This window comes from Oryctolagus cuniculus, chromosome 8 (genome assembly GCF_051225735.1).
Source record: "Oryctolagus cuniculus isolate XC-2025 breed Fujian yellow rabbit chromosome 8, ASM5122573v1, whole genome shotgun sequence".
NCBI classification, from domain to species: Eukaryota; Metazoa; Chordata; class Mammalia; order Lagomorpha; family Leporidae; genus Oryctolagus; species Oryctolagus cuniculus.
Window position 1 is genome coordinate 43,252,481 of NC_142874.1, and position 17,515 is coordinate 43,269,995.

General features: G+C 37.3%; 1 protein-coding gene across 3 annotated transcripts in view; it reads left to right on the top strand.

Annotated features, from left to right (window-relative positions):
• LRBA (LPS responsive beige-like anchor protein) overlaps window positions 1–17,515 on the top strand; it is a 751,045-nt gene that overhangs the window by 159,495 nt on the left and 574,035 nt on the right. For all 3 annotated transcript variants that reach the window (XM_051819347.3, XM_051819348.3, XM_089302377.1), the window contains exons 22-25: window positions 12,009–13,070; window positions 14,203–14,381; window positions 15,215–15,368; window positions 15,782–15,962. In XM_051819347.3, the coding sequence (XP_051675307.3) occupies window positions 12,009–13,070; window positions 14,203–14,381; window positions 15,215–15,368; window positions 15,782–15,962 (1,576 nt within the window). The remainder of the gene's footprint in view (window positions 1–12,008; window positions 13,071–14,202; window positions 14,382–15,214; window positions 15,369–15,781; window positions 15,963–17,515) is intronic.

Genomic DNA, 17,515 nt, shown 5'->3' on the forward strand with positions numbered 1-17,515 from the left:
GTGATGCACTCTGGAGTTTACCATTCTTTTTCATTTAAAAATGCTGATAATGCTCCCAATTAATTGATGCTATGATATACCACCAGGGTTATCCTGAATTTGAAAAAGCATTGGTCTAGCATGTAAAACTATGAATAGAATTGCTAAGTCCAGTGCAGTGTTCCACCCTTAAACCCTTGATGCCGTTTGACTTATTTCTGCATGATTTTGTCTTTTGCCTACTTTTCTACTAAGTTTTTCCTCATTAGTTGTAGTTCTTTATACACCCCCAAATTATTTCAAATAATTGGGCCTGGTCTTGTTGAAGCCATGAGCCAGGAACTGAGAGTTTCCTATGCGGATGTAAGGGATCTAACCACTTGAACCATTACCACAGGCTCCAGGGTTGCACATTAGCAGGGAGCCGGCTGGAATGGAGAGCAGACCCAGGACTTGAAGCTAGGCACTTAGATTTGGGATGTGGGTGTAGCTTAACCACTTGTGCCAAATGCCTTCCCTGACAAAATAATGTCTAACTCGTGTTTCATTGATCCCCTTGAAAAACCTATTTTGTATTGCACTTGAGACAGATCTCTATTCTGGCTATGTTTCCAGCCCCTTTGAAAAAATATCACACTTTGTGAAATGTTTAGTTTTGTTTATTCATGCTACCCTTTGTATTTACTCAAATTGTTTATGTTTTTTTGGGACTTTCTTAGCTAAATTACTTCTCTATGGCCATTTTTCTTATTCTCAGGCCATGTCAGCCTGTGTGAATTCATAGCACTCTATATTCCTCTTGGTTTCTAAGTTGGTCCTTCCCTCGCCCTCCTTCCTTGTTTTTCCTTCTTTTCCCTTTCTCTATTCTCTCTCCCTCAATCTTCAGTCAGTCCCCTCCGTCTTGCAAACTGGGTGTTGGAGTGGCTTGGGACGCCTGATGTGGCCTGTGTACTCTGTCATTGTCTCTCTCGTTGTGCCTGTCTGTGTCGTTTTTAGCCACCATCATCATCTTTTCTATTGTGCTGTTTTCTCTCCAGTATGTACCTACTCTGGACCTCCTCCTGTCTTTCTTGCTCCAACCTATTTCTCTGTTTCTTCCTTAGTGAATCTGTTTCTGTTTTGTCTTTCCCCCACCCTTGTAATGGTTAGATATTTGCTTGGCTGCTCCATATCATTCTTGGTCATTCTATGTGTAGGTTTCACTCCAGTTGCCCACTGCTTGTCTTCCTGTTTCTCCCTTTGTGGTTTATCTTTGTTTTTCTTGCCTTTTTCCTTCTTCCCTATCATCTTCTATTTGGGTACCTTCCAGTTACTGTGAAAGTGGAAGATGAATTGGGAACAGATCTTATTGGAAAGAAATTATTTTCTAATATTGAAGATAATATATAAAAAAATAACTAAAATAGAAAGTTGCAAGCATAAATGGCACAGAGAAATGTACATGGTGAGAGGAAGGACGGCTTCTACCTGAGGGCTTCTGAGAAGTTTGTGGAACAGAGGTCATTGACTAGAACCTTGAAGAGTAAATCAGAGTTGGCCTGGAGAGATTCTGATGACAGGAATCACTGGTAGAGGAATCATGATCAGCAAAGACACAGAGATGGTGTTGCTGAAAGAAAAGTGTGGTGAATTGATTGGTTGGCTGGGGTGTGTGTGGGACTTGTATGAAGAAGGGCAGTATTGAATAGTGCAGCACATGTGGACTGGCATGTAATCATGTATGACTCTGTAACAGCTCTCATTTTAGTAGTTCAAAGTGAGATCTGGTCATGTGTAGAAATATATACTACTCTTTTGTTCTATCTGAAATCAGTATTTTCTTAAAACTCAACTTTTACAGAACAAACCCAAAGTAGACTTTAGGTTCTTTGGTGTGTGTGTGTGTGTCTGTGCACGTGCATGCATGCGTACATGAGTATATAGTTTTGCTTAGTTTATATTTTTCTTTACTCCAGTGATTTATGACTTTAAATATCTTAAAATCTTTGCAAAGAAAATAGTTGCTTTAAGGAGTGGCCTCTTATGCCTACTTTTGGCCAAGAACCAATCTTTGATGCAAATATTGGGATTCCATTTATAAAATGGAATAAATGCTCAGTAAGTTAATTATGGACTGTTTTTATCTGAGTAGAGCTATGTTTATCACTTTTTATGTGATAGTGTACTTCAAAAAATAAGTAGTCAAGTATTACTGAGCTTTATGAGAGAGAAAAGAAAAATTTTAAATTATATGTTGACTCTTATAGCTTTTTCTTTTATTTTAGTTTCTCATACAAGTCTTATTTCTTTGTGTGGATTTTCATTGATTAAAAAGACTTTTCTATAAGATTTATACAAAATAATTTCTTTGAATACTGCTGTGTTCATTTTTTGAATTTTAAATCTTGACATCTTTTAAAAAAGAAAGTGCATGACTTATGCTCTAGGGCTCTTCAAATCAATATTTAATAAAGTTTAGGGTAGAGCGAAAGTGGTTCAGTAAATCGGCAAACAATTGGTAGCATGTTGTTAAAAATTCATCTGGGATTATTGAAATCAAATCTTTTTCTCTAAAAATATTCATCCTAAAGCTTTTAAAATACTTCCATGCATTGGCTATTGAAGTGATGTTCATATTTTTCTTTGTGCAAGCATTTTGAATATCAAGTTCAGAAATTTATAACATGGTTCTTGATAAAGAATTGATGTGTAAAGAACTAATGTTGCAGAATTGGAGAGCGTTTGCAGAGTTACATCAGGATACATGCGGCTGCTATAAAAAGCCAGAGAAACTCAATTGCAATTTTATTGTCCAGTGTGATAGATTTCCTGCCACCTTTGTAGTAGGGAAGCTGTTTGTCACTGTGTGCCTCTCCTCCAGCAGCTGGACTAGGTTTTATAAGCAGTAATAGGTTCTTCTGGTCTAACTGCACTGTGTTGGTTACTTTGGTCTCAGGATTTCAAGTGTACCTGGTAACCTTTGGAATTTCATTGTCTTTTTTGTTGTCTCTCCTTTCCCCACTTTATTTTGCTTCACATTGAACTCTATCTTGAGTACTTAAAAAAATAGTGTTTTTATATGCCAGAATTCTTCCACTTTTTAGTTAAAATTTCATTGTAACATTCTGAGTTATTAGAATTTCCATAAACATTTACATTTTACAAATGAAACCAAAATTACAATTGTTTGGGGAGTAAACAATTACATTGTTCTCCCAAATGATGAAGCTGAGTAAAGAACTTAATTACCTTAAATTACTTGAAAGGCAAATTACTTGAAAGGTAAAATCTGAAGATTTTATTTATTTTTAGTTTGATGAAATGGCTTAAGTATAAATCCTAGTAATTTTTTTATAAGAAGGAAGTATAATTTGGAATAGGAAGATCATGTAGAAATCATTTTTTAGGAAGAATTCTCTAAGTGATTTATTAAATGCATGTTTAAGAACAATAGAGTTGGCGCTGTGGCGCAGTGGGTTAAAGCCCTTACCTATAGCACCTGCATCCCATATGGGTGCTGGTTCGAATCCCAGATGCTCCACTTCCAATCCAGCTCTCTGCTAATGTGCCTGGGAAAGCAGCAGAAAATGGCCCAAGGCCTTGGGCACCTGCACCTACGTAGGAGACTTGTAAGGAGCTCCTGGCTCCTGGCTCGTGGCTCCTGGCATCGGATCCTGGCTCTTGGCTTCAGATCTTCTGTGGCTGTCTGGGGAGAGAACGAGTACATAGAAGACCCCTGTCTCTCTCTCTCTCTCTTTCTTCCTGTAACTCTGTCTTTCAAATAAATAAATATGTATAAATATTTTTTCATAAAATGTAATCATATTTATGCTGCCGTACAGTCTTCTTTCATTTAATGATATTCTTCGTGCTGAATTTTATTTTTCATTCTAAAAATATATTTATTTTCATTTTATGAAAGGCAGAGAATGAGAAACAGACATCATCCATCTGCTGGTTCATGTTAACAGCCAGGGCTGGTCCAGGCCAAAGCCAGGAACCTGGAACTCAGTCCATGTCTTCCATGTGAATTTTAATGGCTGCATATTGTGTGGCACATATTCATATCATACATCAAATTCTGGAGAAGCAAAGATCAGAAGCTTCAGCTTTGATATAACATCTGAATGCTCTGGGTCTTACATTCTAGGAAGGAGTAATTGTATCAATGATTCAATTTTACTTATTTTGGCATTCCCCAAAATTTAATCTGGAAAAATTGGTAGAAGTATTTTTAAACATTTATTGATTCATATTATAATGCATGGCACGTAAGGTAGGCCTAAGCTCCTAGTGATTGTTGAGCAGGGATGACCATGCTCCTATATACATGACACTTAATTTTTCATATAATTTCTTTAAATTGTATTTACCGAAGGAGTCTGTACATACTTTAAAAAGCTTCAGTAGATATTGCTAACTTTCTAAAATTTGTATCAGTTTATATCTGTCTAGATTATTATTAAGAAAATAAAATTGTATAAGATGATTTTTTATTCAAAAAGATTAATAAGTTCATTTACTGTGATAGTATATCAGTGATTTTCCTGTCTTCATCTATGCAATGAAGATAATACTACTATTACTACTACTACTACTAGTACACTAATCTTTTAGAATTGCTCTTAAGATTATGTCAGCAATGCCATATGCTTGAAACAGTACACATTAAGCATTCAGTATATCTCAGCTTTTGCTGTATGTCTTTATAAAGAAAAGTATTGCCAGAATTGCCCACAAAAGTTTGCTTAAATTAGTGTATTTTTAAGCATATTTTGAAAATGGTGAACAATGATTGACAGGAATTCTGATACTTTAAGGAAGTCTTTGAAGCAAATTCTGAGATGTTTTCATGTGTTAGTATGAGACTTATAAAGATTAAGTGTATACTTGGTTAGAAGGCTTATGTTTGAATTACCTCCTTTCATGGCTTAATAAGGAAATATTGCTTAAAAGTCATTTTACAACGTCAGGTGTGATGGCAGAGTGGGTTAAGCTGGCACTTCCCACATCCCTATCAGAGTGCTACCTACTCAGCTTCCTGCTAATGTGCCCCCTGGGAGGCCACAGATAACACCTCAGGTATTTGAATCCTGCCACCTATGTAGGAGACTCAGCTGGCTCCTGACTTCTTCTCTATCTGATCCTGGTTGTTGTAGGCATTTGAGGAGTGAGCCAGGAGGTGGACAATCTCTCTTCCCTACCCCATACCCCTTCTGCCACTCTGCATTTCCAAACATTTTTTATGAGAGAAGAAAGTCTGTTTCTATATTTAGCATGGTTGTTTACTAAAAAGGTGAACTTCAGGTTAAAGGTAGCAACTTTGATGCTGTAGTGGAGGGCAGAAATTATTTTCCTTCTAATTATGTTAGGCTTGTTTGCTGGGCCATTGTAAATTAGACTGATAGAAGACAGATTCACAAGACAAAAGTGTGCCAAATTATAAGGAGATGAAGATGCCGAGAAATGCCTTTTTTTTTTTTTATCGTAGGGTCGATGAAGAGTGGAAGTTCATAGAAAATTGATAGGACAAAGAGGTGTGAGCTAGAGTAGTAGACTGGTGAAAATGTAGCTAGGTCAGTTCATTCAGATTCCTTTTGAAGTCCTTTGTTTTCAGAAGTAAGATGATTGCTTTCTTCTGAGTGTAGGGAGGGCTGCTCTCCCAGGAGGGACTTGTGATCTGCTTCAGGGATGAAGGGCAGGGAAGGTCAGATAGTTTCAGTACCTACCATTTCTCAAATTCCTCTGCTTAAAATATTTAAATTTACCAAGGCAACATACAGTTTTTAAAATATAATGATTTGAGAGAGAAGGAGAGAGAAAGAGAGAGATCTTTGATTTATTGATTCACTCCCCAAATGGCCCCAATAGCCAAAGCCTGTCCCAGGAGCTCATCCATGTCTCCTGTAGGCCCAAGTCCTTGGATCATCATCTGCAGCTTTCGTAGGTGCTCATTAGCAGGGAGCTGGATCAGAAGCAGAGCAACTGTTACTTAAACCAGGACTCTGATACAAGATTCAGGTTGCTTAATTTGTTGTACCACAAAATGGGCCCTATGGCACTGTATTTTAGAGTAGTATGTTCTGAACCATTTAACTATATTCAAGCAGAAAACACCTTTTGGCCAAAAACCAAGTGCTATACTATCAGCAAAGTCTAAAAGTAAATGGCAAATTCAGAAAAACTATTTAGAAACAAAGTAGATATAACATTCTCCATATATAAGATGGTCAGGAATTGATGGGAGGACACAATAGAAAAATGTGCAAAGGACATGATCAAACAACCAACTAAAGTAAGGTAATTAAAAAGTATCTGAGGGGGGTCTGGTGCTGTGGCATGGCGGGTAAAGCTGCCACCTGCAGTGTCAGCATTCCCACATGGGTGCCAGTTTGATTCCCGGCTGCTCCTCTTCTGATCCAGCTCTCTGCTATGGCCTGGAAGAGCAGTAGAAGATGGCCCAAGTCCTTGGGCCCCTGCATACATGTGGGAGACCTGGAAGAACTCCTGGCTGCTGGCTTCAGATCAGCACAGCTCCAGCCATTGTGGCCAGTTGGGGAATGAACCAGCGGATGGAAGACCTCTCTGTCTCACTCTGTCCCTCCTTCTCTCTCTCTGTAACTCTGACTTTCAAATGAATAAGTCTTAAAAAGAATATCTGGGGCCAGTGTAGTAGTATACGAAGGTGAGCTGCCATCTGTGATACCAGCATGCCATATGGGTGCCAGTTTGAATCCTGGATGTTCCACTTCTGATCCAGCTTCCTGGTAATGCACCTGGGAAAACAGCTTAAGATGGCTCAAGTCTTTGGGTCCCTGTACCCATGTGAGTGACCCAAAAGTAGTTCCTGGCTCCTGGTTTCAGTGTCTCTTGTGGCCATTTGGGAAATGAACAAGCAGATGGAAGATCTCTCTCTCACTCTTTTCCTCTCTGTAATTCTGCCTTCCAAATAAAGAAATCTTTAGAAATAAATAAGTAAATAAATAAACAATGACTTAGCTATATAAAAAGATGGTAAACCTGCTCATTGCAAGGGGGCTGCAAATTAAAACTATCCTGAAATAATTCAACAAGATATATTAGGTGAAAAAAGAAAGTGAGGGGCAGTGTGATTATATAAACAGAGTAAGTACCCAAAATAAGAATTTGTACTTATGGCATATGCAAAAAAAAAAATACACTGGAAGGATACATAAGAAATCAGCAACTAATTAATTGCCTGACTGTTGGAAGGTTTCTGCAGGCAAGAACCAGTGATTGGAGGGGACTTGTATGCTTTCATGCTCCATTAGAGTAACACTGTCTGACCAGACTATCAAGATTTGACTGTTATACCTGTTACCATATAACCATTCTTGTTGTAAGATGTCTCATCATAGCATCTGTAAAAGACCTTGTGTATGGTGGGGATCCCTTTGAATTCACTGATGCTTCACATAGGAAGATGTAGCTGCTTGTGAAGGTGTGTCTTACTTATCAACTGTGGAAAAGGTTGGTAATCTAGGAATTAGAAGGTAGCATAGCAGTTTTAATCTAACATTTCCATACAAAAATAACATATGATGAAAAGGGTGAATCTGCCTAAAAACGGTCTCTTGCTAAACATTGCCTAAGATTTTAAAAAGTTTAGATTTTTATAGGTTAAATAATTTTGAATATATGGACTAAAGAGATAATCTCCTATGTGTCCATTTTTTATCTCCTAATTTGTAAATTTGAGTGCAAATTATATTGAAGGTAATGGCAAAAGAAGTGTTGTAGTTATTAGCTTGTATCTTTAACTAGTATTGTATAGAATTGCTTTCCAAACATTACAAACAGCTATAGATTAGCTATCAAATGAATGTGAAGATTAATGACTAGTCTTTTAGCTGTGTAATTTAGAACAATATCTGGTAATTAATTGGGAATTATCAGTTTTAAAGCCACAAACACATTAAGGAAAACAGCATCAAAAAAGATAACAACAGTGATAATTGTTCAATTGCCATTTAGGTTTTAGACAATTGGGGTAAATTAAAGAGAAATTTAAAAACCAAGCGACTTCATAATTTTAAAAGCCTTTCAAATTCTGAAGATACATGTTTTCTAAAATATAATTTTGTACTTGATCAATTAATCAATGTAAGGTAGAATAAATATATTTTCAGATATTTGAGGTTACAAAAGATTATTTTATAGGCACACTTTCTCAAAGGCACTAGAGATTGTACTGCCCAGAAGGAGAGAATGAAACCAGCAGAAGGATATGGAATATAAGAAATTGGAGAACCAGTGTAGAAGAGAGCTGGAGGTATTAAATACCCAGGCCTGCAATGAAGGGAGCCTAAGATGGCGGCACTATAGTCAGATAGTTGGTAGTGCATCTGGATTGTAGCAGTTTGACTCAAGAGACAGGTGAAGGGTTGGGTATCATTACTGAAATGCCAAAAACCTTTATAACTTTTTTTTTTTTTAAATCTGGGGACAAACTGCCCTTAGGAGAGAGTCCCATATTCTTGTGGATACTTTGCTCATCTTTAACATGTACTGATTAAGTTCCTGCTCTTCCTTCTAATCCTGCCTGATTCACGTCAGAAATATACTCTTGATTGATCTGTTTCTGAGAGTAGAAGTCACCCATGTTGAGCTTTGAATGGAAAAGTATAAGGGAGTTCACTTCCCAGAACTTGTTTGTGCCAGATAGCCACTTCCTGGGTCACACTGACTCTGAGAGGTGCTCTAGTACTCCTTACTGTGTTTTCCAGTATTTCCTAATGACCTTGCCTAGGGACTTCCCAGAAGTAGCCTTGGAGATCCTCTTTGAGAAGCTGAAGCCCCATTGCCACTCATTGATTCTGTGTCTTGTCTTCTCTTGGCGGCCTTTAGTTTCTGTGGCAATGTTGTCTTCCTTCTTTTTTTTTTTTTTTTTTTTTAAGATTTTATTTACTTATTTTGAAAGATAAAGTTACAGACAGAGAGAGGGAGAGACAGAGAGAAAGGTCTTCCATCCGCTGGTTCACTCCCCAAATGGCTGTGAAGGCCAGAGCTGAGCCAATCCAAAGCCAGGAGCCAGGAGCTTCTTCTACATCTCCCATGCAGGGTGCAGGGGTCCAAGTGCTTGGGCCATCTTTTACTGCTTTCCCAGGCCATAGCAGAGAACTGGATTGGAAGTGGAGCAGCGGGGTCTTGAACTGGTGCCCATATGGGATGCTGGCACTGCAGGCAGTGGTTTTACCCGCTACACCACAGCGCGGGCCCCAGGCTGTGTTGTCTTTTCTTCACCTCAGGAGTGATCCCTCCTGATGGAGGTGGGTAGGTTAGAGATTAATATTTAGGAGGGTCACACAGGGGAATTGTGAGTGTGAGTAGTGTTCTGTTTCTTGACATGCGTGGTAGGTACATGGGGTTAAAAAGATTAATGCTGTTTAATCTGTACATATAATAATTGTATATATATGTTTATTGGTATAATAAAAATTCTAAAAAAATTTGAATAAGATTGAGGCAATTGATGGTGAAAACTGAGCTTATTCTACAACATGGGCTGTTGAAGAAATAATGGTGTATTTTCAAAATTCTAATGAGGTTGGTGGTATGTAACTTGCCCTTCTTAGGTAATAACTATTGTATCAGTGTGGAAACTATCTCCTAAAAGGGAAATCTTACCCCTAACTATAACTCTCAAATGGCTTCTTCCTGAGAATACAATTCGGAGTCCTTCACCCATCCTGCCATGATCCACAGTCACACTGTAGCCACCGGCTATGTTCCAAGCTTTGACAGTTCTGAGTCTACTGGCTTATTGTTATTCCTCAAACATACCTACCTTTTTTGGCCGCAGAGCCTTTGCCTTTGTCCATCTCTCTGCATGAAACAATTTTCCTTTTAAGACTGCTTGTTCCCGTCTTTACTCATATATCTTACCTAGTGAAACACACCCTCTCTCCTAGACTTGCTATTTTGTCTTTTTTGCTCCTTCAAAGTTCTTTTTACCACTTGACATTGGTTTCTGTATTTTTATCCTTATTTTCTAATGCCTGCATTAGAATATAAGCTCCATGGAATCAGGAACATTATATTGTTCATCATACAGTGAGTGCTTGCTATAGATAGATGTTCAGTAGATATTTTTTCCTTGAATGAATATGAGGGTTTCAGTTAAAAGAACTCATTTCAAAGAAAATATTGGCATTATAAATATAAAATAGTTCTTTTGTTAATGTTACAGTGTTATTTTACTATTCAGTTTGGAGTGTTTGTTTTTCTTTTTGAATTACTAAAAAAGTTTCTTAAATAGTTACAAATAAGAAAATATTTGTAATTGGGAAAATGTTTTTTAAAATTATTTATGTATTTAATGTATTTGAAAGGCAGAGAGACAGATCTCCCATCTACTGCTTCACTTCCCCTACATGCCTGCCACAACCCGGCCTGTGCTAGGCTGAAGCCAGAAGTTCAGAATTCAGTCTGGGTCTCTCCTGTAGGTGGCAGGGACTCCAGTTCTTGAGCCATCATCTGCTGCCTCCCAGGGTGCACATTAGCAGGAAACTGGAATTGGAAGTAGAGCTGGGACTCAAACCCAGGCATTCTGATATGGGATATGGGCATTACCAGCAACATCTTACCAGCCATCACATGGCTACCCCAAGAAAAATATTTCCAGTTAGGAAAATGTTTATTTCCTAAACATATTTTAAAGTTTTTAGCTGTGTCACATATGGCCTGAATATTCTGTTTATGACATGAGTAATAGTTAATACTTATAGAAGGAAATTTTTGTAGCATGCATTGTTTATACTTTTTACTTGTGTACATACTTCTTGTGATTTGAATAGGCCAATGGATTTTTGTGCACAAAAAAATCAGCTCTTCTTACCTTGTTATCTCCTACCATTCTCTCATACTGGGCTCAATAAAGATTTATTGACTACTCAATTTACTATATGTTATAATGTATGGTACAGGAAAAAAATAATTTTTGTATTAATAAACTATGATTATGCTTGTACTTTCTGGATGTGTTGTACTTTTCCTGTTATTTTCTTCTGAGGGTTTTGTGATTTGGGGGTTCCCTTTGAAACACCAGTAGCAATCACATAATGGTGCTTGAGGATAATAATCATTGAAGAGTTGAAGGGAAAAGTGATAAAAATCCTGTGACATTGGCAATCACAGAATAGTTTTTTATCATTTACTTTTAATAAAGGAAGCATAATATGAGAACATTCAAAGTGCTGAACATGAGGGCATTTTGAAAAGGTAAGTTTATTTCAGTGTGAAAAAATGTGAAATTCATGTATACAAGCAGTTTTCAAAAAGTTCACAGAAAAAGAATATTTAAAAAATTATGCATGGATTTCATAATTTTTTGCATGAAAATAAACATCTTTTAATGCTATGATCCCCTGAACGCAAAGTTCCCTCATACGTAGTAATCAGCCTTGTGTTGGAATGATTGGATACATGGGTGGATAAACTGGAACTTTCAGACTATTTGTGATCAGTTCAAACTTTCAAAATAATGGTTGACCTTTGGGGAAGGTTTGTGTGTTTTCTCATTGCTAAAAGCATTTAGGTACATGAGGAATGGGTTTTGTAGCTTAATGGATAACATGGAAAGCTCCTATAGTAACATAATCATTTGATAAAAAAAATCTTTCCTGAGGGCAAATCATGGGGAAGTGAACTTTCATTGCAGTTGTAACACTGCATTATTCAGTGCATATGGTATATTTAGATCCTAGTACAAGTTGAAGAGGGAAGAATGGTGTACTCTTCCTATGTGTCTTTAAGAACAGACTAAATAATTAATGTTTTTGTTTCAGTTTCATACTGTGCTACCTGTTAGCCTTAAAATTGGCTTTACTTTTTCTGAATATTTACATTATTTGATTCAGTTTCATTTTATTTATTGCTTTACTGAAGTAAGCATATTATAGAAAAATTAAAAGTTTTCATATTATATAAACTATTTGAAAAATTGTTGAAAACTTTATATTTTGAATGCTGGAATAATGTGAATGCATGTATTAACTACTGGCTGTTTTTTATTTTTTTGTTTCATCCAGGTCACTTTTGAAATACACAAAGAGAACCTTGCCAGCATGTTTAGGGGACAGCAGGGAAAGGTTGATGAGGAAATAGGGCTAAGCTCTTCAGGTCCCGTTCCAGCAATCTCTGGAATTAGCAGGGATGTTCCTGCTTCAGCGGGGTCTCAGCAATCAGACAAGAAGGATTCCCCCATCTATCCCCATTTTACCAGAAACAGTGGTGAAAACTCAAGTAATGAAAACACTAGTTCAGTAGAAACGACATCTAACGTCGAACTGCAGACTCATAGTACCTCTATTGAAGAAAGGAAAACTGAGCAGGAAAATCGGGAGTTACTGGATGAAGTCACTTTGGAAGAAACACTGACAAATGAGGAACTGAATGCAGGTGTTTTAGAAGCATCTTCTGACCTAAGAGAACCTATAACTGTTTCCTCTAGTACTTTTGATACAGCTGGCAAAGATACAGTGACCATCAGTGAAGGAACGGCATCTGTAAGCTCTCCTTCAGAAGGGGATGCTACAGAGATGCCAGAATTATTGGATAAGTCTCTGGTAGAAGAGGAGGACGATGATTATGTGGAACTGAAGGTGGAAAGCAGTCCTACTGAGGAAACCAGCCTGCCCACAGAGGGCCAAGATAATAGTTTGTCTCCAGCTGCATCCGAAGGCAGTGAAAGACTGCATGAAGCTAGTACTGACCGCAAATTAATATTCCAAGAGGAAGACCCTGTTACGGAAAAACCAACTGGTACTGAAGCTCAAGATTCTGAAGATCCTGGATCCCTGCATGTAACAGCTTCAGAGTCTTCAGCTACTTCTCTAGAAACTACTGTTTCCCAAACAGCTGTGCAGTCAGGCATGGATCAGATGTTGGAGGAAGGAAAGAAAACAGCCGACTCTGCTGGAGAAACCAACTTAGACACTGATAGTCATGGTAATGTTTTTGAAGCTTCTGTTACTTCTGAGCAGAAGATTGCCAAGTTAGATGTTTCCAGTGTTGCTTCAGATACCGAGAGACTGGAATTGAAGGCTAATACAAGCATGGAAGCAGTTCAGCCTCATCGACAAATGCTTGAGGCGAGTAAACATATTATCTTCTTTTTTTTTTTTTTTTTTAAGATTTATTTATTTATTTATTTGAAAGTCAGAGTTACAGAGAGGCAGAGGCAGAGAGAGAGGGAGATCCATCCATCTGCTGGTTCACTCCCCAGTGGCCACAACAGCGGGAGCTGGTTCGATCCAAAGCTAGGAGCCAGGAGTTTCTTCCATATCTCCCATATGGGTACAAGGGCCCAAGGACTTGGGCCATCTTCTACTCCTTTCCCAGGCCGTAGCAGAGAGCTGGATTGGAAGTGAAGCAGTCAGGATTCAAACCAGTGCCCATATGGGATGCCGACACTGCAGGTGGCAGACTTAACTGGTGCACTACAGCCTCGGCCCCTATATTGTCTTCTTGAAGTGTGTTTGATCTGAGTTCAGACAGAGCAAGTATATATACTTGCATTTTATTTTATTTTGTATTTGGTTCATATCCTATTTGCAGTTATGTAAATATAATGCATGTGAAGGTTGTTTGAAATTGTCAGTATAACATTTAGCAGTTAGTGTGAGTTCATTAAATAGCAGGTTTTACTTACACTATTATTTTTACCAAGGCATCACCAAAAGTTAACAATTTCAAGTTTCAAGGTTGGCATAATTTCAGTTTATAAAGTAAATGCTGATTCATGAACAATGGTTGGTTGCATGTTGTCATTTCCCACTTTTTACTCAGTTCTTATTCTCCCTCCCTTCTTTTTCTCTCATGTTTTAATTGGTCTTTTTGGAACTGTCTTAATTTTTGTTTGTACTTCATTTTAGCCAATTTATGATCCAGATACTTCCTGGATTACAAATACTGCCTATGTTATGTTAAGATTCAAAGCCAAGACCTGCTTAGTAACATTTACATAGCTCCAAATGCATTATTGTTGAATTATTACAGTATAGCATTTTTGGTAACATTGCTTTCAATTAGTAAAAATTTATTTCAACATAGTAAAAAGTTATTACTTATTGATAATTTGTCTTTCACTGGTTTGGTTCTTTAGTGTCCTAACATGTAAGTTATCTGTTAGATGAATTGTATAGAAGCTATTAAATTTTTTATTTTTCTAGTGCCTTACTTTGACGTTTAACTTATTTTATCACTTCAAATTTTCTGTATTAGGTACCAAGGCAACAGGAGCAGCCAGTTCGAGGACCAGTACCAGAGGCAGTCAATGGACAAAGGAGGGATTCAAGATCTACCATGTTTCGTGTTCCTGAGTTCAAGTGGTCTCAGATGCATCAGCGTTTGCTCACTGATCTGTTATTTTCGATAGAAACAGATATTCAGATGTGGAGGAGGTTTGTCCATATGTTTGTTATAGAATATGCATATAAACTTTAGTCTTTGTTTTCAATTAAATTCAGGCATTTGCTTTAAAAACTGGAATATAAATTATTCTATGGTAGGGTTTATTGAATTAATTTTTATTCTCCATCATAAGAATGGTATCTCTGTGTTAGAAAAATGAGAATCCAAGCCTTTTCTTTCAAAAAATCTGCAGAAGGTTTCCTGTAGCATATTTTATAGCATGGAATTTACAAGAAAGTAGATCTGTCTGCCAAGTTTGGTTTATTTGTAGCAACACTAAAAATTAATAGAGATTTGAATATAACATTATCTATATTGTCGTTGTATTTTAACATAAAATATCTGTATATTTCAGATTATCCCTTCCTTATGTGACCTGTGATTTTAAAAGTGCCTAGTCTGTTTTTTGTTTGTAAACAACTCTTATTTTATTTAGAAGCATTTTATGGCATTACTTAAGAAAATGTTCATAGAAAATTCATTTTAATAGCACATTTAATACCATTTACTTTTGAAGTTTTGCCATATGACTTCTCAGTTGTATTCCCAGCTAAGTAGGATATTGTTCTGCTTTTCATATCCAGTGTAAGATGAATAGTATTTATGTTTCAGCTCTGGAGGAGGGCATGGATAGTCACTGCTGATATGAAATGGTCCACTTCTTCTGAGGATGTTTACGCCCCCAAATACCCGTTGCACCACTATCTTCCCTCGGTTTTCAAGATGAAGCAAAAGCACCTTCTTATCCTTCCTCCCCTCAAGTAGGCAAATTGTGATTTCCTTTCTTTAGCTTTATCAGTAAACATCATTTATCTTTGGACAGCCATTCAACAAAGACAGTTATGGACTTCGTGAATAGCAGTGATAATGTCATCTTTGTACACAACACAATTCATCTCATCTCTCAAGTGATGGACAATATGGTCATGGCTTGTGGGGGTATACTGCCATTGCTTTCAGCTGCTACATCGGCTACAGTAAGGACTTACCTACTCTATAAAATTGGTGTGAAAACATGAGTGTTATGCATCCTTATTGATTAAAACCTGAATATACACATTACTAGGTATCATAAATGCTGTAAATCAAAAGCATCAGGACCCTTTATAATTATGTTAAAGGATTTTAGAATCTTTTCCAGGAATGAAATAACTAAAAAGAATGTTTTCTTGGAGATGAGTCAGCTAGTGAAGAATATGATTGACAGTGTTTTACCTGTATGTTTCCATTGACCCCTTTTAAAAAAAATGAAATGTTAAGTAAATCACTGTTGTACTAGTTTTCTGAAAGCCTGACTTCCTATAAAATTTAAGAAATCTGGGAACTATATCTGGTAAAATTAGATTTTCATCAGAATATAGATGTAAATGTCAAACTTTATTCCTTACAGCATGAGCTGGAGAATATTGAGCCTACTCAAGGCCTTTCAATAGAAGCCTCTGTGACATTTTTGCAGAGGCTCATTAGCCTTGTGGATGTGCTTATATTTGCAAGTTCTCTTGGCTTTACTGAAATTGAAGCTGAAAAAAACATGTCATCTGGAGGAATTTTGCGGCAGTGTCTCCGACTGGGTGAGCTATTAAAACCCTAAAGTTAGGGATTTACTTTAAATTTTTTTCCCAGTAATCCAGACATTAACATGAAAAGTATTTCTTTTGTTGGTGAGAAAATGTGTGCTAGCCAGTTTCTTTTATGGGTAGGTTTTTGTGTTGTTGTTTGTGTCAGTGTTTTATGAAAGAGAGACACAGAGATGAAGAGAGAGAGCCATCAGTGGTTCACTCAGTCCCCAAGGGCCTGGAGCCAGGAACTCAGTCTGCATCTTCTACATGATTGGCAGGAACTGAATTACTTGAGCCATCACCTACCAGCTACTAGGATCTGCCTAAGCAGGAAGTTGATTGAGAGCTGGAGCTGGGACTTGATTCCATGCACTCCTAAGAAGGATGTGTGTGTTCTAACTGGTGTCTTAACCACTAGGCAAAATGCCTGCCTGTGATTAGTTTTTAATGTACTATGCACAGTAATTGCCAAATTGGATAGTGAAAGAGAAAGATATATTCACACAATCTACTATTTATTATATCAGCATTCCTCCTTTCCCCTAAGTTCCTAAGGCTAGTTTTTTTAAAATTTATTTTTAAAATTATTTTCCCCCCAAGAAACCTTTCACTTGAGGAATACAGATTCATGCATTTCATAAGTACAACTTTAGGAATATAGTGATTCTCCTACCATACCTGCCCTCCCAACCACTCTCCCATCCTTCCTCCTCCTCCCTCTCCCATTCCCAGTCCCATTCTCCACCAAGATCTATTTTTGATTAACTTTATACACAAAAGACCAACTGTATGCTAAGGAAAGAGTTCAACAGTTTGCACTGTAAAATAAACCAAAAACCAAACCAAACCAAACCAAAACAAAACTGTTTCTCAACAGTCGAGACAAGGGCTGTTCAAAATCATTGCATCTTGAAGTAAATTTACTTCACTTCTTTTTTCTTTTTCTTTCTCTCTCTTTCTCTCTTTCTTTCTTTCTCTCCTTCCTTCCTTCCTTCCTTCCTTCCTTCCTTCTCTCTCTCTCTTTCTCTTTCTTTCTTTCTTTCTCTCTCTCTCTCCTTCCTTCCTTCCTTCCTCTTTCTCTCTCTTTCTCTCTCTCTCTTTCTCTCTCTCTTTCTCTCTTTCTCTCTTTCTCTCTTTCTCTCTTTCTCTCTCTTTCTTTCTTTCTTTCTTTCTTTCTTTCTTTCTTTCTTTCTTTCTTTCTTTCTTTCTTTCTTTCTTTCTTTCTTTCTTTCTTTCTTTCTTTCTTTCTCCTTCCTTCCTTCCTTCCTTCCTTCCTTCCTTCCTTCCTTCCTTCCTTCCTTCCTTCCTCTTTCTTTCTCTCTCTCTTTCTCTCTCTCTTTCTCTCTCTCTTTCTCTCTCTCTTCCTCTCTTTCTCTCTTCTTCTACCCAAGAATGATATATCTTTTGGGAGCACATACACATAGTTATGATACAGCTCTTTGAGTACAGAGGTCCTGCACGGGAAGTTACTGCACAGTGACTCTTACTGTTAATTTAACAATATGTATGACGTCAGTGATCACCCAAAGCTCTTGATATGAGCTGCCTAGGCTATGGAAGCCTTT